Raw genomic sequence first — 23,639 nt, forward strand, 5'->3', positions numbered from 1 at the left:
ATCTCATTTGGATCAGTACGTTTTATACATTGTCATTTCGATCGAGATCTATTCACGTACACATGTGCCCAGGCAGTAAATAACCGAAGAGTACAACTTTGATTTCATTATACGGTAAAGTAAGTTTAATTTGATCCCTATATGAACCTGTAATGTATCACATGTAAATATTTTATAGATGAAATTTTTGTAATATGGTAAAATAACAATTATGCTTGTATTCAATAAGAAATGTTTTTTTTTTCGTTAGTTCAGAAGCGAAAGCACTAAGGCTAACGTCCACGTTTGCATTATATAAAATTGCAAAGTGACAGACAAGACGTTCCAAGAGACGATAAAATTAAAATTATTTTGTTACAGGTATATTAACTGGCCCATGAATAATATTGACGTTGTCAGTTTCTCCACATTTTTTCCCCTGCATAGAATTTAAAATTAATGCTTATCAAAATCTGGGGAATTCTCGCCGACCCTATTGTCCTGGTTGTTCGAAAGCTTTATGCCAAAATAGCCCTTGGCAATCCAGTCACTCTTTGAGGTGTTAACTCCGTATAGAAATATACCGATGCGATATGTTGTAAAAAACCATAGCGCAGCCGGTTCCCACTGGCGTTTCTCGTTTATTTTCTACAAGGGTACATGCAACATCTTCTAATCAAAAATGATCTAAATGCTATTTTGGTTTATCAAGATTAAACTTCTTTATTCAAATGCTTGAATGTTGAATACATATTCCAGCTCTTCATACTTTCAACAGAAGCAGCCATATTGCTATTTTGAAAAACGGTCCGGCGGCGCTCTCGGTTAATTGCCAAGCCTGACCAATGACACTGATACGCTATACTTCGGTATTTAATTTTGCCACGCTTAGAGTAAACACATGGACGCGCATTTGAGTGAACTTCAAGTGGAACTTCAGGTCTAAAGTGGGAGATGCGATCAGCTTAGACGCTTTATCGAACTTCTTTTAGTCTCCTAAAAATGTAAAGAGTATAAAAATAAAACTTTCTTATCCGTATTTAGTCCAAATAAAACTATATATACCTAGCGTTTTTAGCCGCTTGATCCATAATTTCTTAAATACGAGACAACTTTTCTCATCCTGATTGTATATTCGTTGCGTTCTACAGGTATCTCTTATTAACACGTAGACATTTTTTTTTATACGTATCTACTATAGTGCAACAATGGTGACGATGTTTTGTTTACCTTGTCCCTTGGACGGCCTGGCATCTACGAAAACTAATGAATAACAGTTGACACCAGATAATGGCACCATTCTAATTTATTACAAAACAAACGAAAATGATTGGTGCGTACGTATAGAGTTTGTGTTTCCGCAACCTGGAACATGTGTATACGATGTTTTCCTAGCATGTCTAGTAAATGTTTTCAGTTTTACATTCGGTACTGACGTCAGGCATTATTTCAGACGGTCAGCCCTTGCTAGTACAGAACTAGGTGTGGGTATGGTTGCTTCAAGCCTGAATCAACACGTGTTTCTAAGTTTGACACCGCTTACGTGACCTCGAAAAGCAGTCCTCTGTTTTCATCGATCTAGCCAACTGTCAAACACAATACGGTAGTACGCACCGTGGGCAGAACAGGTAAAAAGAGACCTGAGCGATGGCATAAAAACCGTGATGCCAAGTATAAACTAGAACTAAACGTTTTCATGTGAATTTTGTCTAGAGTTCTTCTAAGAGTAGGTGAATCGGGCGAACATATTTGTCTATTTATAATTAGCCGTATTACAAATATGCGATATGCTTAACAATATAGCAATCTCCTATTAGTTAAGGGGGCAATAATTGTTTTCCTTTTCCATCCCTCATTGGCAAGATCAAATAGGCAACACTAGTTTTATGTAAAGTAACCTCTCGTTACTTCTGTGCTAGCAGTGGTTATAACTGTCTCAGGACAATCTTCAAACAGAAAATCCAACTCCAAAAAGTTATCTAAATTCTTTACTTGCAAACCTGAATACTGCCAAGAGCTAAACGTTCATATAACTTTATAAGAAGCTTCGTTTACAACCCTAATCACTGCAAGCAGAAGATCTCCTATTAGCAAGGCGAGCAAAAGTTTCTTTATCAACAAACTTCATCCGAATACGCACTGACTGCGTAACCGCTTTAGTCGAACGCCTGTTTACAAATTACGTTAAATGAACAACTGGGTCTAGAATGCCAAATGTATGCACCGTCTAGTTGGCTGCAATTTTTTTAAATTTTAAAGCAATTTAACTCTATTTTATTTTACCTAACCGCCACTATATGATATATTGAAAAAATGATACAAAATTAAAGATCTTTGCGATCCACGAAAGGTATTAGGTACACACATTCTTTGATCATAATTCGCAAGCTTACAAATATTATTTTTTATACAACCGGCAAAGCAATAATAGTATCAGGAGTAGCATCTAGAAAAATTATTGAAATCATCAACAATTTTTCGAGTGGTCAAATTTACTACAAAAACGTTTTAGCTCGAGTAGTTAGGTTTGAAATGTGCTGCCCGTTTCAAAGGCTTTCGACAGTTATCGCGGGATATAATTCTCTCGCCGAGTGCATCTAGGGTTTCGCTAATCGCGTCCGAAAAATCGAAAGATTGGCAATCCTAGAAGCCTTCGTAAAAAAAAACTGTCGACCTTTAGTACCGATAAATCAAAGACTTCGTTCTATGTACTTACAAAAGCAAATTAGAGTCTGCCGGGAGAGAAAGGAAGTTTTATTTTTATCAGAGCAAGCTGCCATTGTTGACAAAAACGAAACAACTACAATTGGGCATCATATTTCAAGGACTAGCATACAATACCCTAAGAGTACTTTGGAACTTTTCTAACTTCTCGTAACCCTTAACGGCGATATCGGACATAAGCAGAGACGCAGAAAGAATTGAATCTTGGTGCTTAGTTTAAGCTCGAGTCGTTATAGGCCTACTTAAATCTAATTATTATTATTATTAGGGGTATCTTTTAATGAGGAATGCTATACATTCGTTTCTAAACTAATAGAAACTGCAATCGAACAGAGAATTCCCTGGTTGTTCGCGGTCGATCATCCAGCGGCTGATGCTACCCATGAGTCCAGCTTGGGCAATAACGTATTAGTCCCGTTAGTGGAAACTAACCGTTGACGTTAGTTAGCATTTTGCGAAAAACTATTTGGATTTTGAATTGAAATTTCATTGCCGAAGGAGCGGTTCTCTTAATTACCAAGGTTGTTGAGTATTATATTGTTTTGCTAGTAGATAGATTTGCATGCACAATAATTAATTAGTTTGGATAAATTAATCTATTAATGTTATATAGTGATGTAACACATTAGTAGTCTGAACCGTATGACGCTTGCCTATCAGTTGACCTTTATTTCTCACAAGGCTCTATTTGAAACTGTTTAATTAGCATTCGTAACGTAAGTAATACAAACCTTCGGCCAATTTACGGCATTAGCTAATCACTTCCCTTTACCCGCGCTCTCACCCAATTTTTGAATCATTCTGTTAACACAGGACGATCTAATAGCGAGACATATATATATATATACAAAAACAAGTTAAAAATTAATATGTAATACAGGTACCCGCATTTCCGCCTCTTGGAGAGTTGCCGTGCGGCAACTCCCGGTGCTTGCAACAACCCGTCCATCGAGCCGACGATCCACCGCGCCATTTTAAAACCATCATATTCTCTCACTTTAGATCATCGTATGGTTTCAATCTTATCTATTTTACCTCAAATATATTAGCTAGCTAACCTCAACTCGATCGAAATTCTGCGTCTTTTCAAAGACCAATTGTAAAAACACTATGAACCCTTTCTAAATCGTTGTTTGTTAAACGAATGGTTTCCCCAGCGCCTGTCATTTTCTTCACGCAAGAGACACTTTTCAACAGCTCCCTAACAACAGCAGCGGCTAGCGAACTGTCGGCTACACATACAAAGCAATACAATTGAATTCAGATTTGAACTCCCAGGCCATTCTAATCTTACCACATCGACCGAATATGTATTTCAGTACAGCTCGTGCCATGATTTCGCAGTACTTTGCTGTTGCTTAGGCATAAATTTGCAAAGACTTTTGGGGTGATTTTGTGCTCCGCTTGCAAGACGTCATCATAGGAACGCCAACGATGATGAAGAGCAGTGTCTAACGGAGTTCGAGTACGGTGACATGTACACCTCTGCACAGCAGAGAAATTCAGTCTGGTGCATTTATTCAATATTCACCCTGGGCTTTACCGCTTTCGTCTGCAAAAGGATGTCTAATGGTTTATTTGCGTCTGACAGTAAGCTGTGACGACACATACCAGATATCACATCCTTTGGCTGGAAGCCAGTAAACGCTTGCGGTCGTTTTCAATAATAGGTAATGTGTTCGGTTTTATGCACTTTTCCGTACTGTTAGAGCGAATTACTGTGTTATCGCATTTTATAGGAAAAGAATATCTCTTTACCGGTTATGCCTCGTTACGCGCGCGTACCGATCGCTTAAGTGCCCCTTAAATCCTGGCCCCTGGAATTCTAACCGCCGGTGCTGCCGTCGTCGCCAGCACCACCTAACGCGCAAGAGGAAAATCATTTCAACTTCTCGGCAGCGGTAGCGCCAATCGAAGATGCAAAGCGACACCTAGCGACGTAGCTACGAGGCTGCACGACGCCAAATATCCTTCCATTACGAATTCATACAGAGGGCAAGAAAACAAAGATTCAGATGCGCATATACCGTTGCCGTCGGGTTAAATTATTAAGTTTTTCAATGACCGAGCCCGTAGTTTGTGCTTATGGCAAAACATGTTAAGATCATTTATATAACGCACGCTTAGCTACACTTTCACCAGTGCCATGATGCACTATACGTTATATGGAAAACGCTGCATTTTTGCTGAGGATTCGCTGCTGCCGCTGCTGGTGAGAAAACCTATAACGTTGTCGAATTATCCATTGTGCCTTTAAGAACAGCTTAAGATAGATTATCAAAAGTCGCATCTGTTTGTGATAAGTGGCACAAAAGGCCTTCCATGCGCTTAGTTTATACATTAAATTTTTTTTTTGCCGTCTCTGTACCCTCAATGTAGACTTGGAGTAAGCCGAGATGTGAATATTCACATTCTAATTTTCAACGTGATATGACATCTTTGAACTCGTGAGTGGAGGGCCAGAACACTGTTTCTAAGGTCAGATAGGTCGAAAATGGTTTTACCAAGATGTGGAAATTGTTCGGGGTACTGCGCGTTGCGAACTATACGGTACAAACTATCGATATATATATATATATATATCGGTTTCTAAGGCCGCCACTGACTACTCATGTGAGCAACATTTTTCTGACAGCAGTAAGTAAAGGAAGACTACCGCGCGCTCCTATGGCTGCTCTGCTGGAAAACCTCTTAGTTGTTGTATCTGGGCTTCTTTGAGAACCTAAAAACGCTTCGCATCAATTTTGGAACTCTACAGCCCTTGGAGGAATTGCTCAAGTACGGTCTGCTGGTTTCGAACCTCGAAGTTCTAGGACGAAGCTATGGACATTCCTTGAGGGGAAGTATGTGCGCCCCTAGATTTCAGTTAAATAAAAGTATTCTTTGTTAACATTCCTGAAGCAGTATAAGACCATAGAGCAACTAAATGGATCCTGACAAACTAAGGGCGATCTAAACCCAAATAATGCTGCATTCTTTGGCAGTATTTCGTATTTCCCGTCTTAGATGAAACATGTACGATAATGCACTTCATCAATGATTAGAATAAGCATATTCATATAGTCCAAGTGTTAGTCGCTAATGAAACATTAGTGGGTACAAGCGTACGCAGTAAAGAAGGCCGTAGACCGGGAAGGGGCCCGGCCATCTTTCAAGCGTAAATCTTCTCGGCAGGGATCCTGTTAATTGCGTAGTTTATAGAAAAGTACTTTCTCCTATAATTAGCATCATTATCGAAGGTCGTCGAAAGCAGAACTGTACGGACTTTCTCAAGCTCAAAATATGATGGGAACGCCGAAATGAGTTCGGGTTTGTACCTGTTGGCAAAATACTTAGCTGGTAGCGTATTAGTTCAGTTAAATTCTTGCATTTGCCTAACAGGAGAATTTACGTATTTCGAAAGGGTTTTCTTCGATTTAAAACAGAGGTGTATGTTACTAAGGTTCATTTCGTCAAAGAGCTAACTCTGTGGTTCTTGCTAACGAAGCAGGATTAGATACTTTCTCCAAGCCATTCCATGAAAGGTTGAGGTGTATTTGAAAAAAATTGAACCCATAGGCCCCCAAACAAAGTCCACTGTCGACCGAGGTTACCCAAGCTTTTTTTTTGAGATGAAAATTCAGACCTCTTTTACCCTCGTGCACGATCAGACGCTTAATGTAGTTACCTGGATTCGTTTGGAAGTGTTTGCGCACGTTTGACACATTAAAAGTTAATGACATTTGACAGACATTTCTCGCTGCGAGTACCTTGTTTTACACACATGGTTCCTTATCGGTTAAAGGGTGCTCCAGCCATTCAGACACGATTGCATGCCTATTCTCAGTTCAGTCAAAAAGCTCGATAGCCATATGTGATAGAACGTGTATGCTCCCCTTTCCGTATCGGCAAAGACTCATAACGCTTGACGAGTATCAAGCAACGTCTTGCGGCGTCGATGTTTTTGGTATAGTGTACAACTTTGCCTTACTGCCTGTATTAAATTCTGAAACTTTATGCTCTGAATCTCGAGTTGGCTTTTCATGTCGGTCGAGGCACCTGCGGTCGTGTTTAATTTTCTGCTCCTGATCTTATGCTCCTGATCTACGGCGGTTGGTCCATAGCCTGTACAACGCTGATCGAACGCGGGCTCAAGGAAGATCTGCGCAAAGATGTCAACACCTTCCGTAAAAAACTAAGATGTGACATCGAACAAGAATCGAGTCTTATTCGTTAAGGTTAAAGCGTTAGCTCGACTGTTTCGAATCGAAAGAGGTTTAATGGTTCGCATGAAGATACTTGTTCGTACCGATGAAGGGCATATGTTCACAGAAGTGTGTTAGCCCCCTGTCACGCACTCCTTCTTGAACACTGAGAGCTGCCGCCGACTTCTCTGTGGTTGGATCCGACACAATAGGAACTTTAAGGCCATTTTTTAACAGAAATACTCAATACGTATTTCGATCTGACTCGCTCTTGATGACGTAGCTGATTTGATTAGTCAGTCCCACTCTTTTCTGAAATGAAAACAAATTGACCTCATAGCTGCTCTGTAGTCTTGCATGTAAATTTAGTGCTTCCGTGTAGAAGAAACGCGGAAATACCCGAAAGAAGTTGAGTGTTGTAAACCACCTATTCGGATAACAGATGGAAACCAATGTCGAAAGCGAAATCATCCACATATTCAACAAATAAGAAAGCTAAGCAGTACACAATAGACAATTTATCATTGAGGGCTTCAACCATATCAGCATCGGTTTTTTTGGTTGAATGTAGAGAGCTATTGGTTGATGCGCCTTTTAAATTATAAAGTACAAAAAATAAAGTAGCTGGGCATCTTGAGAGTTACCTGCAGCCTAGCCCAAGCTCGTTGTAAAATAAGGCGCAGAAATAATTAGTCTATCTGCGTTTTTGTTGATACACCTAAGTACACAGATGCTAGCGTGAATAGCTGAATTTAGTTATTCTAAAAACTACTGGTGGATATTCAAACTACTTCACGAGGCTTATCTCATGTTGTGCATATATTATGATTTCTCCACATCATTGTCACGAAGTTTCCGAATACTATAGAAACTACCAAACATTATTTTAGGTAACAGGTCTTGAATTGGAGAAGATATAGTTTCTCCTCAAAGCGTTTCAACAATGACAGATCTCCTTCTGAGACTAAATGTTGCGCAGACAGTATGTGGAAAGGTCAAAACGTGATTTTGTAATAACAACATGTTAACATAATAAAAACATGTTTTTAAACGTACCTATGTAATAAAAAGACACGGCTTAATATTAATTGAGCTGGAATAATTCGCCTGAAAACATTTGGCGCTCGTAGCTGGAAACAAATTTGTGTAGACTTAACGCAGGTCTAACAGATACGCGTGTACACTTGAAAACTGTTTTAATTCAGTAAGTATTTGCCTCTTGTATGGTAATTAGATAACGTAATTAGAAGTAGGGAATTTGCCGATATCATTCGAATTATACTTAAAAGTAATTTATTGAGGTCCACCCACCTCGTTTTTGGAAGATTAGCAAAAAATTGTCTTTTTTTTTACTTAGATAATTCACCATGAGTACTTCAGTTCAATTTTTGATGACAATTAGTAATCGTCTAATAGTTCCTTACAGATCTGTAATATATTTACGGCGGTTCCTAATTTAAGGACGTTTTCCGAAATATCCTCGCCTTTTTAACACATTTCGCCGATATTTGCTTGCAGTGCCCGGCACCCGGTGCATTTGAATGAAACTCATGGTTCTTGTGATCACAGTTTCCAATTATTTATCTATGGCCTAATAGACCTTTATCATCAATATGTTTTAGAGAGTGTCGCGATAAACGAACGAATCAACTATTGGTACAGAAATTTCGAGAACAACAAAAAAAACCAACAAGACAACGGTAATGTAATTCCAAAGTTCGAACTTTGAACACGCTTCGATGGAAAACAGGGAAATAAATAGTTTTGATGTATTGTATCCGATGGGGTCTAGTATAACGGGCATAAAAGTGATGTTGCTCATTGAGAATATATGTGGAATATCGAAATTTTCTTTTATATTAACAATGATTTTTTTTGTAACAACGAAACAAGTTAATGGTGATTAAGATTTAACTGCCCATCCACATATATTGGATCTTTATGGGTTAACATTTATTTGTATCCGCTTTACGTTCGGGGCGATACATGTTAGCACCTCAAATACGAACATCGAATTTTACATAGGTTAGAATACACGAAAACGAAGTCAAAGGCTACTGTAACTGTATGTAATGGCCTGTAAGGCTATATAACGCGCCATTGGGTCGACGGTGGCGTCGGGCATTTGGACCAGAAGGTCTTCAGTTCTAATCTGGTTGGACGCACACAGATTAAGGCGGTCCTGCACTTTAAAAATTTTCCTAATAAAGGACACTGTTGTTGTTATTTGCTGTGCATCCCATTGACTGATATTATTATAATCATTGCAATTCGTGGCAGGTTCGAGATTCGTGCAATACTTATACTGCGCTAAGCGCAATAAGAATTTAATCCTCTGATATTTTTCTGCTTCTTCAAAAAGATCCCGTTGTTTGTCAATTCAGAATTTATCCAGTGTGCTTATTTATGCAGATTCTAGCACAATGGGATTCAAGTAGCAGACTATGTGCGCAGATATATTTGCTTCCGCTACAAAAGCATTTTGCGCATTATCTAAATCAATCAATGTTTCGAGGCTTTTCTGACAGTTCTACCGCAGATGAGCATTGCCTTGCCGATAGGCCCTTTTCAGGACGAAACAAAAGGTGCCTCTGAATCTAAGACACTTTGTACGGATCCTTAAGCCTTACAAGCGTACTTTTTACCACTGTACTGCCAAGATAAGACTTCTGCTCGTTGTTTATGACAGCCATGCACAGCCTTTAACGAGTCACGTTTTCCACTTCAGAAGTTCGAAATAAGAACATCGTTAGAGGGGACATAGCCTTTATACTTCCTTTTTGGTAAGAGAACGCACACTTTTCATATCAGTTATTAACTACGAGCATCACAAATAAAAATGATAATTTACACACCTCCTGCGAAGTTAAATAACAAAAAGTTTAAATATGTGGTAGAAGCCGACTCATGTCAAAACTCCATGGTATGATCATCATTCAAATGAACAAGACGTAAAAGTTAGACGCATGGGTGTCACGTAAGTTGAGTAAAGATAAAAACAGAGATATGAAGATGCTAACTACCTCTTGGTCACGTTACAACAGTGTCTCATTCTTGCACCGATTTGTGACTTATCATAAATAGTACATCCCCCTACGGTAATAGTAGCCTTTAAGATGATTGATACAATTGAACTGATTCGACATCACCTTAAAGTAAACGTAGACCTAGAAAAGCTCTATTTATCTATTTATTTATTTATTTATTATAAAAAGTGTCTATTTTGTGCTCTAATACAGAAATTGTCCACTGCAGCTTTATATATCTTCGTTTGTCGACTACGGCTCAAGTATACTTTCAATAGTTGGTGGAGATATTCAGTATATACTAGGTATTCACTAGCCAACGTCACAACAGCGAAGGTAAGCCACTCTTACTATACGACGATGCTCGACCCCACATCGCAAAAAGTGACGAGATAAAAATGCAGGACTTATAATTGGGGGCTTTCTGTCATCTACCATACTTACCAGGCATTTCCTATTGCTTTTCTGATTATTCAAATTTAACGTGATATTGAAATTGCCTTTCGAAATTCCTCAAAAATAGACTCTCGTAGTCCAAACTTTCACTGCAACGGGAAACTTATTATCGGAATGGCAAAAGATAACAGTGTATACTTTAATTAAAATATAGTGAAAAAAATATAGGTCACTATGTGACGTTTAAGACTGAACGACCAAATACGGCAAATGGTGTCGAACAGTGATGTTTGTCTAAGGCAAACGCTGTCAAACAAAATGATTCCTTAATTTTTGGAAAAACACAGATTGTACGTACTCACAGGTGAAAGGTGAAAAATATACACAAAAAAATATACGCGTAAGTCAAGCTAACGTGTACCTTAATAAAGAAGTTTTAGGCATGCGTAATTGTGGTCCAACATACGTCTTCCGTACGTTACATATGGTCTTAATAATTTTTTACTCTATACAATATTGTATATACTGATCGTTATAATGTTGTTTTTACAAACTAACAACATGAATTTCATTATCTTTGATTAAATCAGCCCGGTGCTCATTAAACCTTCTGATCAGCATTAGTGAAATGCCCATTTACATGATATTTCGGTAGATAATGTCCTAGTTCGATAAACATGATTATGTCATATGCAAACAAATGTACGCATACAGAACGAAAACGTCCTTCTCCACCAATGCGCTACCAACTTGGTCTGCAATACATGTTAGTACCCGGCTTGCAACTTATTAGCATATCATGATACCCAACATTATCCTTCACTTAGCTTGTCCTATTTGGCGCACGGTGCGCAGACAAAATATGCCAGTAGGCTGTATATCACACATCTATTTGTTCGGCTTGTCATCGCAGGAAACATGCTCACAAAGGAAACGTTCTGAGCAGTAAAACTAGGGGCGCTGCAATCGCTTTATCGCTCCAAAGGAGCAATACTGAGCATAGCATTGACTAGATAAAATAGGAGCAATTGAGCATGCGTAAAGATTTAGAAACTTTCGTAAAATTGTAATCCTTTGGCGATTGAGATTTGGTGATCTGATGAGTGTCTAGTACAGATGATAAACTTTTAGTCAACTGCGAAGTTCCGGTTTCCCTTTATACCTTCATACAGCCTCGGTTGGTACTTCGGAGAAAATCAGCTGTTTTACAGGTGCCTACTCATGTTCTGAACATGTAGCTCATCGACAAACTTTCTATATGTTCCGATTTCTTGTGCCCAGTATATTATAACAAAGGAGCGTTAGTCATCTGTCGAACCAATTATCTGGTGTGTGTTCACTTTCAGGCTTTAGGCCGAAGATAACGATCGACTGGTGTTACTCAAAATAAGATGCTCGTTATAATGGCTTATACGTACTCGTTGCTTTGTTAGAACTTGTTGAAAGTTGCAAATGTTACTAATGAACAAATAAGCATAACAAATAATGCAATAAACATATCGTTCAAGAACTTGGGCCAAATATGCCGTAATATTGTGCATATATTTATATGTAATATTGCCGTAACCTGTTTACGGCTTCTATACAACAAGGAAACATACCCATCCCACTCGTTTTATACCGTGTAACCACTTCGAGGAAACTATCCATATTCAAAGATTTTCTCAGCACCAAAATAATTACGTGTCTGCGGACGTATTGAACGTACTGAATATTTAAAACAATTTTAAATGGTTTAATGACTTGGAATAGGATCCGTGTCTGTGTGCTCATGTTTGCTGTTCTTTATATGTGTGCAAAATAGTCAACCAAATATCCACCACATACAAAGAGCAGCAAACGTATTTGGAAGTTCAAGTCGTTTGAATCACATGAACGGGTAGCTGATGGCTGGTTGGAAGTTAACAATTTGCCAGAATACTCCTCAAAACAGTTTGTTGTCCTTGTAGCGTACGATACGATTGATTAAGCGCTGCTGAGTGTGTGTTTTGCAACTTGGACTTTATTAAGTTTCGTTGAATAACAGCGTTGAATTCGACCTAAAATTTTGTTCTCGGGTCTCGGATATCGTAAGGGCTCTTCGTTCACTATTATCTACGTCGATGCGTATGCATATTTTATCGTGGACCACTAAGCTTATCATGGCTTGTTTTCGAAATGCAGGTGTTCCAGCAGAATCCTATTTAATTCGTTATCATGTTTGAGTCAAGTTTCGAACGGGATGAAGGGGCGATTTTGCCGATCGAAGAACTCTTAGGCGAGATGCCCGCGGGTCCTTTGGATTACTACAGGAAAAAAGCATCCTTTGAGTGGAAAAAGCTTAAAGTGCTGCTAGAGTGTAAGTAAAAAAGTAGGCAAAATAACTTGATGCAAAGTGCTTTGTTAAATCTCCAATAATTTTGAACGTTATATTTTCGTTCGATACGATATATAGGTTCGAACTCGCAGGCACCTTTCATTTCGGGCTGAAAGCTAGCCGTCTGAAGCGCGTCTAACAAATTAAGTGCCGAACTCGAAACGTTAATTTATATCAGCAATAAAAATATAAGAGTTACTGATTACATTAATAAATGACAAGAAGAAAGTCCTATTTTATCTTAAATTTTTTTCAGCTGAATCAATTGTTCGCTTCAAAACTCGTGTGTATCGAACACTTGAGCAGGATCCTTTGTTTACCCGTCTTCCTGGGCAAGATCGGGGCACGTTACAAGACCGGCGAAAGGCAACGTTTCTCCAGATGAAACGTTTGCTCGAATATCGCTTTTTCACCCAAAAAGAATTTTTTGAGAACCCCGTACTGCCCAGTGTCCTTAATAGTTGTATTGGCTCTATCGACTGGTCATTATGTCTCAAAAAAGTATTGGCTGTTGACATGTGCATTGGGGCGCTTCGTGGCCTCGGGACTCAGCGTCATTTGGACCTTATCCCCGACCTTATGAGGTTCGAAGCTGTTGGATGTTTTGCACTGACTGAAATGAGTCACGGTACGAACATTCGTGGCATGCGAACAGAAGCACGTTATGATCCAACTACACAAGAATTTATCTTACACACGCCAGATATTGAAGCAGCAAAGGTGTGGTCAGGAAACCTTGGCCAGACAGCTACGCATGCGATTGTCTTTGCACAGCTGTATACGCCCGATAAAATGTGTCACGGTTTGCACGGGTTCGTAGTCCCTGTCAGAGATCGACGCACACTGGCACCATTTCCTGGGGTGACGCTTGGCGATATGGGCCCTAAATTGGGCCTTAACGGATTGGATAATGGCTTTGCGATATTTAATCGCTATCGCATCGCAAGAGAAAGCCTATTAAACCGTACTGGCGATGTCACTCCCGAGGGTCAATACGTGTCTGCCGTTGATGATCCATCGAAGCGGTTCGGGATGACTTTGGGTTCGTTGTCAATGGGCAGGGTTGCTATTGTTGGTTTAAGCACCACGAACTTGGTACAAGCGGTCGTTATAGCGACAAGGTGAGTTCCTTTTAGTAATTTTTTACGTATTATATCCTTGGCTTTTTAGGATAAAATCTATCTTGAGATGCTAACGGAGCAACAAAAGAAAAACTTTGAATAAGGTGTTAGACTAATTTCGTCCAGATGATATTCAGGGATGTCTGCGATTCTTCATTTCAAATTCCGAGTGCTGGTGTATAATTCTTACACAGATCGTCCTTGATTGTGATCAAAGCATCTTACCTAATAATTATCGACAATGCTGGTTTCTTCCAAAGCACGAAGAACTTAGTTATAAGCTTTTCGTCATTTTCAATTACGAAAACAGTTCTAATAAACTGAATAGTTTCTTCTTACGTAAAGTTATTTTGTGTCTTTCCTTTAGATACTCCGCTGTACGAAGACAGTTCGGTTCCGAAGAAGGAAACCTTGAAAAACCTGTTCTTGAGTATCAGCTTCAACAGTGGCGAATCTTGCCTTTTCTCTGCGGCGCAGTTATCATGGACCACTATGCTCTGGCTCTGAATAGAGACTTCATCACGTTCCATATGTCAACACTGTTTGGCGACCGAAGCTCTCAATGGGCCGAGCAAGGCGTTGAATTACATATTGTTTCGTGCGCGGCAAAATGCTTTGCATCATGGTTAGCCCGGGACGCCATACAGGTATTAATTGACATTAACTGTTACACAGGAGCCTTCAACAAACATGTTGGTTTCCTAAGCATTGATAAGGTAACTAGCTCAAGATAATGACCACATTGGTTCACGCTGGCATGCACTAAGCGGGACACTATAATATTATGCACTGGAATACCGTTATTCGTGGCTAGACAATAACACATTCCTAGGACGTTCCATAATTTTTCACGTGCCTTCAGCTCATCTTGCCATCAGGCAACGGCTTTTCTGCAATTATGATTTATTCATTTGTTAACTCAATTTTATAGGTAGCTCGTGAAGCATGTGGAGGTCATGGCTATCTCAGATCGGCGGGACTTGCAGACATTCGTGACGACCATGACGGTAACTGCACTTACGAAGGCGACAATAACGTTCTACTACAGCAGACAAGCAATGTGCTACTTGCTGCCGTCGAAGGCGCGAAGAGCTCACTCCTTGGCGTGCCCAGTTTGCAATTTTTGGAAAGACGAGATCGAATTTTAGCAACGGGACGCTTCTCCACTGATGAAGACACCAAGACAGAGTTGAGCGTGCAGGACATTGTGCAGATCTATGAATGGCTTGTGTGCCATCTACTTCAGCGGTGGCAGTTGGCTTTGGAGAGGTATCGAGAACACGCGGATGGACTGACCGCAAAGAATAATACTCAAGTATTCCTGGCAAGAGAACTTTCACTCGCGTTTATTGAGGTCAGTGAAGTGATTATGTTGAATTTATTTTATTAGTTTCGATTTCAATATGAGCAAATCGCATCGGCTTCATATTAGGGCACAGCTTTTCATGGTCTTGTGCAGCTGCAGTATTAGGCGGCTTTTATCTATCCATGCAATAGGTTGAGTAAATAAAGTGATTTGCGCATAATCACTTGGAATATGCTAATCCAATAAAGACCGCTTCTTCAACTTGGATGCTCTATATGCTGTCTGACATACGCTAATAGTCTGTAGTATTTTTCATATTTCAGATGGTAATACTAAAACGCTTCGACCGGCTATGTGAAGAGGTTTGTGTGAAAGGAGTACCACGAGTTCTTCTGACTCGAATCACGTTGACATTTGGCCTTTGGTGTCTTGAAAAACGATTGACAGACCTTTACGCTGGAGGCTTCACTGCTGGCCCTGATCTGCCAGGAATAATGCGCAGTCAACTGCTTTCATTATGTGCTATACTTAAGGACGAGTCCGTGTCTTTGGCTGACGCAATAGCCCCACCAGATTTCGCCCTTCAGTCTGTACTGGGTCACTCGGACGGCGATATTTACAAACGGATAATGCAAGGCTTCGTCGATGGCGATAATATGGGCAGAGTGTCATGGTGGACCGAATTTCTTAACAAGCCAAAAGTCAACTCGTTACCGCTTGCGAAGCTTTAGGCCAGAGTTATTATTCCAGTTAGAACCTTTACTGTTAAAATGTCGAATCGAAAAGAGATTTAGGAGTCTGTTAAAAGACGATGCCTTTTAAATAGCTAACAAGACATCAAACAAATGGATATTTGACAAATACCCTAAAAACTGGATAATGACTGTAGATTTATTGAATATACTTAACTAAAAGGTATGCGTACCAAAAATAAATCATTTTCATTTAATTGCACAGGGTAGCATTATATGAAAACGACGTACTGACAACAAGCAAACTACCAAATAAAGGAGTAGTGTTAATGAACGGATTACCGACAAGGGGTTCGCTTCTATATACAATATATCTCTAGTTGTGTGATAGTATAAACGTTGAAACGTGCCTCTTCCACGTCCATACGGCATGGGGCTACACAGGATAAAGGCACAGGATGTTATGTCAAATACTTTACTTATATTTAAATAAAGATTTTTCAAGAGAGTGACATGGAAGGAGTATATATGTATATAACTTCAACCCAGGATTCACATTTATTTTCTCTCGACAAAATAGTACTATGGGCTTGTAGAATTCTAAACTCCTGTTTTCGCAAACGTGTTTCACATAAAGCGTATTTTTAAGCGTAATTATAAAATAAGATTTGTGTCGGGCCTACCATAGGTATTTGTTCATTGAATTTCGTGACAGGCTAATTTTAGAAGTTAATTATTTCTGTAAACATGGATTAGGTACACAGAAAACGACTGCATACGGCTGAGTCAGTAAAGTATTACATTCTGAAAATACCCACGTAACCTCTAACTAATCTATGGTCCACTGTGGATTGACTTCACATAGCGTTAAACAGAAAACATGTCGTTAATGGGAGAAATCATCGTTGTTGAAGAAAATGTGTAATTATCCTTTAAAAATGGGCTAAGAGCGTGCGGGGGCAGTCTGAAGTACAATTACATCGTGTGCAAAACATATTTTTGCTAAGGAAATAATTCTATAAAGCTATAAAAGGGCCATTATAGAATCGATGTTTTGTCGGTCAAATATCTAAGAACGTAATCTGTTGGCAAACTAAAATCTTATCAACAATAACGCCACGTTCGATAATGCCGATTGGGAGATCTCGACGCTCCATTTTCTACGAATAAAAGCTTGAAGTTAAATATTATTAACAAAATAATAAATAATTTTAATCTAAGAAGACTCACTTGAAGATTTTGGTATCCTTGACCACTATTTTCTCAAGGTTTAATCATTTAATTTTTTTACGGCTACATGCGACAGCTCTTCTATTGTTTAATGACGAGAATTTAACTTGACAAACTGATGAAGTCTTGCTTTTTTTCGTAAATAGTATTAGTGCTAGTGGATTACAATTTCGGTAATTATTTGTCACTCTTATAATTGCCACAAGACTTCGACAAATTATATTTCCAGACTTCTTCCGTGAATTTCACCGTTGCTGAAGCAGCCGACACGAACAACCGATTCTATTATCATCTTATTATATTGCTCATGGGATTTGTTTATTAACTCCAGTTTTATAAGAACAGTTATGGTCAGTGTTCTGTTTTAGTCTTTTGCTTTAGAGGAAATAATAGCATTTAAAAAAAAGCCAACTGCACCTGGTAAATACGTCTCGAGCGTGTTGAGAAATGATGCCCTAATACGTTTCGCTGGGACTTTTGTCATACCCAAAATAAATACATGAGTGACTAAATCATTACTATGTATGTGAGCAGGTAGATTGTTGCTCAGGTTTAAGGTAGACACTCCTTTAAAAGTCTAGAAGTCTACTTAAATTTCATGATAAAACTAATCACAACTCAAATGCTCAAATATTTTACATGTATCTACTGTTTCAACTTATCGACCCACTCACAGATGAATTAACAGGTCACGCTAATAACCATAATCGTATAAAAATCCATAAACATATTATAGTACTTTATATCTTGAAATACTTGTAGGGAAGTTTTGAAGTTACCTTTCTACTATATTGGGCAATAAAATAATGTCAACTATACATCACTTTCCGGTTTAGTACGCGAGCACATGAGGAACTTTGGCAAGAAAATAATGATTACAACACAATTATATTATTTGCTTTACATCTAGCTCATTCTACAGGTAAAGTCGTGCCTTTAAACATGTACGTTTGCAGCAACGCCGACATCACTCATCAAACCATCTTCGCGCGGTCGTAAGGGCATGCTCTTAAACTTGTCTTTTGAAACGTCATGAAGCCCAGAAACGCTCTGAAATTCATCCCATTTCTTGGTTGGTTGGTTGGTACCGCTCAGAGCAGACGGCACCACCCAGCCTTTTGCAACGACGAGCAAGTTGGTGTCAGGAGGATTCTGCTGGCTAGAGGTGACAGCGTCTGGTCTTGGTAGCGGGGCAGTAAATGGCGTGCCATATTTACTGTTTATAAATCTACACCGAGACGGTTAGCAGATTTGCGTGAGCCGATTAAGGATTATCTCTATCAGTAAGTTGTCGCTGTGTGCCGCACGCCCATCAACTAATTGCAAGCTTAGCATGCCGATCCTGCGTCGACTTCTAACCGCTAGCTCAATAGTTTGTAGACAACGAGTGCAGCGGATAGGCCGGCAGTGGACAAGCTCAGGGCTATTAAATTACGTTCATTACAATTCGCAAATAGCGTGGAACATGATGCCGAAGTTTGCCGACCAGATTATAAGCACGCACAGCATAGTCAAGAGCGAATCTGACAAGAATGACTATCGTGGCTTGGTGCTGAAGAATGGATTGAAGGTTCTAGTAGTATCCGATCCGACGACGGACAAATCGGCCGCTGCCCTTAACGTGCAGGTAGGCTGTTTGACTGATCCACGCAATCTGCCGGGGCTTGCGCATTTCTGCGAGCATATGCTGTTCCTTGGAACGAAAAAATACCCTCGTGAGAATCATTACCACGAATACCTGTCTGAACATGCCGGGATATCAAACGCGTACACGTCATTGGATCACACCTGTTACTACTTCGACGTGGCACCGGAGAATTTCAAGGAGGCAGCCGACATTTTCGCGCAGTTTTTTCTCGAACCTCTCTTTGAGCAGAGTTGCACCGACCGCGAGCTAAACGCCATTGACAGTGAGCACTCAAAGAATATTAAGCAGGATATGTGGCGTTTGTGGATGCTTGATAGTGCAACAGGAAACCCCGAACACGACTTTTCCAAGTTTGGCACCGGCAACCGCGAAACGCTTCAGACTGTACCGCTCAAAGAGGGCATTGACGTTCGTAAAGCGTTACTCGATTTCCACGAGCAATGGTACTCATCTAACCTTATGAGCGTTTGTCTCATGGGTAAAGAAAGCCTCGACGACTTAGCGGATATCGCTATCGACCTGTTTGCTGGCGTAAAGAATAAAAACATCGCTGCACAGGTATGGCCCGATCATCCGTTTACCGATTCTGAGGTACGCGTTCAGGCCAAGGTCGTACCCGTCAAGGATATCCGGCATATGGCAATCACCTTTCCGGTACCCGATATGCGCGAACAATATCGAACGAACCCCGGCCACTACGTGAGCCACCTGGTCGGCCATGAAGGGGAAGGAAGTCTGCTATCATACCTAAAAAGAAAGAGGTGGGCAAATGCGCTGTCTGGCGGTGTCAAATCGGGCGGTCGCGGGTTCAGTTTTTTCTCCATTTTGATAAACCTGACACCTGAAGGCTTAGAGCACACAGACGAAATAGCCAGCGCCGTCTTTCAGTACATGAATCTCCTTCGTAAGGTAGGACCACAAAGTTGGGTGTTCGAGGAGCTGAAGAACCTTGGTGTTATGCGTTTCCGGTTCAAGTCGAAGGAAACGCCGATTCACTACGTACCGTCACTCACAGACTGTATGCACAAGTATGACTGGAAGGATATACTCTCAGCGCCGTACGTTGCCGACGATTACAAACCCGAATTGATTTCCGAGTTGATGTCCCACCTTGTTCCTGAAAAGGTTCGTATCGCCCTGGTTTCGAAAAGTTTTGAGGGCAAAACCGATAAGGTAGAGAAATATTACTCAACTGAGTACACGGTGGAAAAAATTCCCGAGGCAAAAATTAATGCTTGGAGAACCGCCGAACCCGACGCTGAGCTGAGTCTGCCGGTTCCGAACGAGTTTATTCCGACTAATTTCTCATTGGTGCCTGAGAACCCCAAGTATACGAAGTCCCCTGTCCTCCTCCTTGACGAATCCCACAGCCGAATTTGGTACATGCAAGACAAAGAGTACAATCTACCCACAAACACGGCCATGTTCGAACTGCGATCTCCGATGCTTTACGACAGTCCGATCAGTAGCGCGCTAGCCTATATGATCACGGCATGTTTCAGTGATGCCAACAACGAGTACTTTTATCCAGCAGTACTTGCTGGCAGTTTGTACCATCTTGAAAACAATATGAACGGATTTCTATTGAAGATTCGCGGATACAATGAACGCCAACAAGCTATTTTGGAGCGGGTTTGCGAAAGACTGGTCGACTTCAAGTTCGATCCTAATAGATTCGATATCCTCAAGGAGGCGTACATCCGAAACTTGAAGAACTTCGCCGCCGAACAACCGTATCAACAAGCAGTGTTCTACACGAACATGGCTCTTACCGAGAAGTTCTGGACGCACGAACAAGTTCTGGCCGTTGCAGAAAAAGAGTGTACATTAGAGCGTTGCGAAGCCTTTCTTCAGGAGTTTCTCAAGAAAATGTATGTAGAGACACTTATACATGGAAATATGACTGTCGATGAAGCGAGAAAAATGGGAGATACTATTCGAAGGGTGCTAAAAAGTGAGTACTCATGGCTGCTACTGACATTTACGAAAGTTTCATAGTGCCGCTGTGCTTATCCTTAGATCATTTCAAAACACATTAACCTACTCCTCATTAACTAAAGCCGTTTTTGTTCGAATGATTTTAGAGAAATAACGAAAACTTGAAAATAATGCATTGTCTTGTTCTTGTGTGTGTCAGAATTCAGGGCTATATGTTTATCGATAAATTATGATTTTGGATACAATGCCTCATCTAGTTCCCTATGTGTAGTCGTGCTGATGGCAACTTTGCAATGCACATCTTTATCATGGCTATACAAGGTCTATTTTAGTATAGCTACATAGTTTCTGTGTTCACTTAATAGTTATTAACAAAATCTTATGGTTATTTCAATAACAGAAACGAATGTTTGTGATGACATGATGCGTTTTGATGTACCGTCATTTACGTGTTTGCTCAATGCAGAACTAAGATGTAATTTAGCGTAAACCTGATTCTCTAAACTTGAATATCTGTAATGCATGCTACCCAAAAAAACGAGAAATGTATTGCTAGGTTATTAGAATTAAGAACTGAAACAGTTTTTAAACTCTTTTAGTTCTTAATTCATCATTCCTACCATTCAACGAATACAGAAAAAAACCGCTTGCACTCCAAAACTCTCCCTTAGCATTAATCATTAGCAATCTGTACCTTATTGCCAATCAATATTATTGCGTTATCATTTATTTACGCATTCCTTCACGCAATAGTCTAACTTCTTTTCGATCGAGTAACAATGATTGACTAAATTGTTCAGGAACAGAGGCCCTAAGGGATAAAAGAATCTAGAAGCTACTAATTTTCCAGCTAATAATTAGCTTTACCAACTAAAGCACAAAGCAGTAAGCACAAACTATACATTTTTCGCTTTATAGTTACTTCATTAATGAAGTTAATCATAATCAATAAAGTCGGACAACCATTTTTGTTACATCGTAAACTATAGGTGGCCCATTAACATTTGATGAGACGAAGAGCTTCCGTGAATACAAATTGCGCGATGGCGAAATTTATCAATTGGATCGATACAACGAAATTCACCCAACAAATTCCGTGATGGCCTACTATCAAATAGGGGCACTTACCCCTGAAAATATACGAACAACAGCGATCAATGATTTGTTTTGCCAAATATTTGAAGAGCCCTTTTTTAACGAGATGAGGACCAAGGAGCAGCTCGGCTATATTGTGTCAGGCGGGCACAGGAAAATGCTTGACACTTACGGTAAGCCAGAAATTTTATCCATGTGTATTTCAGTTGGGGGTTGATTGTAACTGTTGCAAGTTTTTCGATTTGTTGGGTTAATATGAACTTTTACAATTCATTGATGCTGCTGAGAGCACAAAGGTCATCATGAAGAAATATTACAAGTAGTACCAACGAGACTTTTACATAGTTTAAGAAGCTAACATTTACAAAAATATCTACCATTAAATTTCTCCTGTTATGACAGGTCACCGCATTAATATTGCCCCTAGACGCTTTGGTTTACATTTTTCACTGTGTCGCCCGTACACGATATCTAAAATATACGCTACGCATATATCGATTTTCAGGAATGCGTGTAATTGTCCAGTCGGATAAGAACCCGTCATTCGTTTCCAGCCGTATCGATGTGTTCCTTAACGAGTTTATGAAGAAGCATCTCAAAGAAATGTCGTTCGAGGAATTTGAAAGGTTCAAGAAAGCACTTATTGCTTTGAAGCTTGAAAAGCCGAAGAAGCTCTACGACAAGACCAGAATGTAAGTGCTTTGAGTTATCATGTTATATTAACATCCAGTAGGTATGGTACTATTTGCGTGATTGTTTTAGTCTTTCGACTTCGAGTCGACAAAACTTAAGCATGCCGCCATCCTATTAGCATTTGCTAACTAACACTTTATTGCTTACTGCATGCCCTCCTATCTGATTTTAGCTTGTGGCGTGAAATTTCGTCGCGAGCGTACCTATTTAACCGCGAACAGCTGGAAGCGGAACAAGTCGCCCAGCTGAGCAAAGACGACGTCCTGTCATACTATACTCGTTTCATCGTCCGCGAAGCACCCGAACTTCGTCAGCTTGTTGTTAACGTTGAATCGAGACAACAGCCGGGCGAAACCGGAAAAGGTGTTCAGCCCACCCAGATTATCACGAACGTGGAAAAATTCAAGAGTGAGCACGGTTTTTTTACCATGGAAGCCTCGTCAACAACGACCGGTAAAGGCGATGGCAACGCTGGAAAATACTAACAAGGATCGAAATGATCTCCAATGCTGGCATACATAAATGAGGCGGGATTGAACCTGACGATCGGGTCATGACTGTCGAATCATGCTTTTGCTAGCAAAAATCTGTCATTCGTAGTCGTTGTACATAGGCAAATACGCTCATAGGCAGTAGACAGCTTTGAGTTAATCACCCTATGTGTGCAAGTGTATTGACAAATGAAACCGAATGCGTAAGGTTTTTTACGACTGACGCGTCTGAGCTAAAAAGATAAATCAGCATTACACAATTTGTAATGTTTCGGTGGAATGAAGCTTTGGCAGTTGTAGGTTTTTTAGATGATCAATATAGTAGTTTAAGAACAAATTAAACTAAACGGAAAATGGCGGGCCTAGAAATAAAGAAAGATAAATATTTGTAATACTTTTATTTCGAAAGCATCCGGCACGCGTCGTAGGAATAGCACATCTAACAGAAACGTGTTGGACAGGAATAGATTGCTTAAGTAAATATTTGTAAGTTCTCAAAATAATTATAGTAAAACCGATAGCAGGGAAAGATCGCAAGATGAAATTATTAACTGACATATGGAACGGGTAGGGAGAAGGATATAAAATTGCAACATTGTATATTTTTTAAATCGAACTTCTTCCTGACATGATCTAGGAACAATGGTTTCAACTTGAGTGTCTGTAAGATAATTCAATAAACGAAAATATATACATCACCCTTACCATGATAATTTATTGCACCCATCTGAGGCCAAATCTGGTATTTTGGTCGACATCT

General features: G+C 39.8%; 2 protein-coding genes and 1 long non-coding RNA gene across 5 annotated transcripts; 2 read left to right on the top strand and 1 right to left on the bottom strand.

Moving 5' to 3' along the window:
• Positions 1 to 674: 674 nt before the first annotated feature.
• On the bottom strand, positions 675 to 18,297 carry LOC147753122 (uncharacterized). The gene is made up of 2 exons (XR_015312139.1): positions 17,794 to 18,297; positions 675 to 975 (listed from the first exon to the last, which is right to left on the bottom strand). It is a non-coding gene; the product is annotated as an uncharacterized LOC147753122 (long non-coding RNA).
• Positions 11,305 to 16,328, top strand: LOC111263063 (peroxisomal acyl-coenzyme A oxidase 3). Of its 3 annotated transcripts, none has more exons than XM_022837832.2 (6): positions 11,305 to 11,520; positions 12,473 to 12,647; positions 12,922 to 13,786; positions 14,154 to 14,433; positions 14,718 to 15,140; positions 15,416 to 16,328. In XM_022837832.2, the coding sequence occupies exons 2-6, from the start codon at positions 12,506 to 12,508 to the stop codon at positions 15,821 to 15,823; spliced, it is 2,118 nt and encodes a 705-aa protein (XP_022693567.1). In that variant the 5' UTR covers positions 11,305 to 11,520; positions 12,473 to 12,505; the 3' UTR covers positions 15,824 to 16,328. The 3 variants fall into 3 exon arrangements, with proteins under 3 accessions (XP_022693567.1, XP_022693568.1, XP_022693569.1); XM_022837833.2 differs by having other exon boundaries at positions 11,305 to 11,486; XM_022837834.2 differs by lacking the exon at positions 11,305 to 11,520 and adding an exon at positions 11,539 to 11,637.
• Positions 18,298 to 18,303: 6 nt separating the features above from the next.
• On the top strand, positions 18,304 to 23,583 carry Ide (Insulin degrading metalloproteinase). Its single transcript, XM_022837831.1, has 4 exons — positions 18,304 to 20,616; positions 21,590 to 21,868; positions 22,201 to 22,387; positions 22,561 to 23,583. Exons 1-4 carry the CDS (start codon positions 18,348 to 18,350, stop codon positions 22,871 to 22,873), a joined length of 3,048 nt encoding a protein of 1,015 aa, XP_022693566.1. The 5' UTR covers positions 18,304 to 18,347; the 3' UTR covers positions 22,874 to 23,583.
• Positions 23,584 to 23,639: the final 56 nt, after the last annotated feature.

The sequence above is a fragment of the Varroa jacobsoni genome, unplaced genomic scaffold, assembly GCF_002532875.2.
Source record: "Varroa jacobsoni isolate VJ856 unplaced genomic scaffold, vjacob_1.0 scaffold_729, whole genome shotgun sequence".
NCBI lineage: Eukaryota > Metazoa > Arthropoda > Arachnida > Mesostigmata > Varroidae > Varroa > Varroa jacobsoni.

What these genes read in the sequence shown, in the direction of transcription:
- LOC111263063 (XM_022837832.2), top strand. Translation starts at nt 12,506, where the DNA reads ATGTTTGAGTCAAGTTTCGAACGGGATGAAGGGGCGATTTTGCCGATC. An exon ending in GCGGTCGTTATAGCGACAAG is followed by an intron (nt 13,787 to 14,153) that starts GTGAGTTCCTTT and finishes TCTTTCCTTTAG; the next exon opens with ATACTCCGCTGTACGAAGAC. An exon ending in TTTCACTCGCGTTTATTGAG is followed by an intron (nt 15,141 to 15,415) that starts GTCAGTGAAGTG and finishes TTCATATTTCAG; the next exon opens with ATGGTAATACTAAAACGCTT.
- Ide (XM_022837831.1), top strand. Translation starts at nt 18,348, where the DNA reads ATGCCGATCCTGCGTCGACTTCTAACCGCTAGCTCAATAGTTTGTAGA. An exon ending in GAAAATGCTTGACACTTACG is followed by an intron (nt 21,869 to 22,200) that starts GTAAGCCAGAAA and finishes ATCGATTTTCAG; the next exon opens with GAATGCGTGTAATTGTCCAG. An exon ending in CTCTACGACAAGACCAGAAT is followed by an intron (nt 22,388 to 22,560) that starts GTAAGTGCTTTG and finishes ATCTGATTTTAG; the next exon opens with CTTGTGGCGTGAAATTTCGT.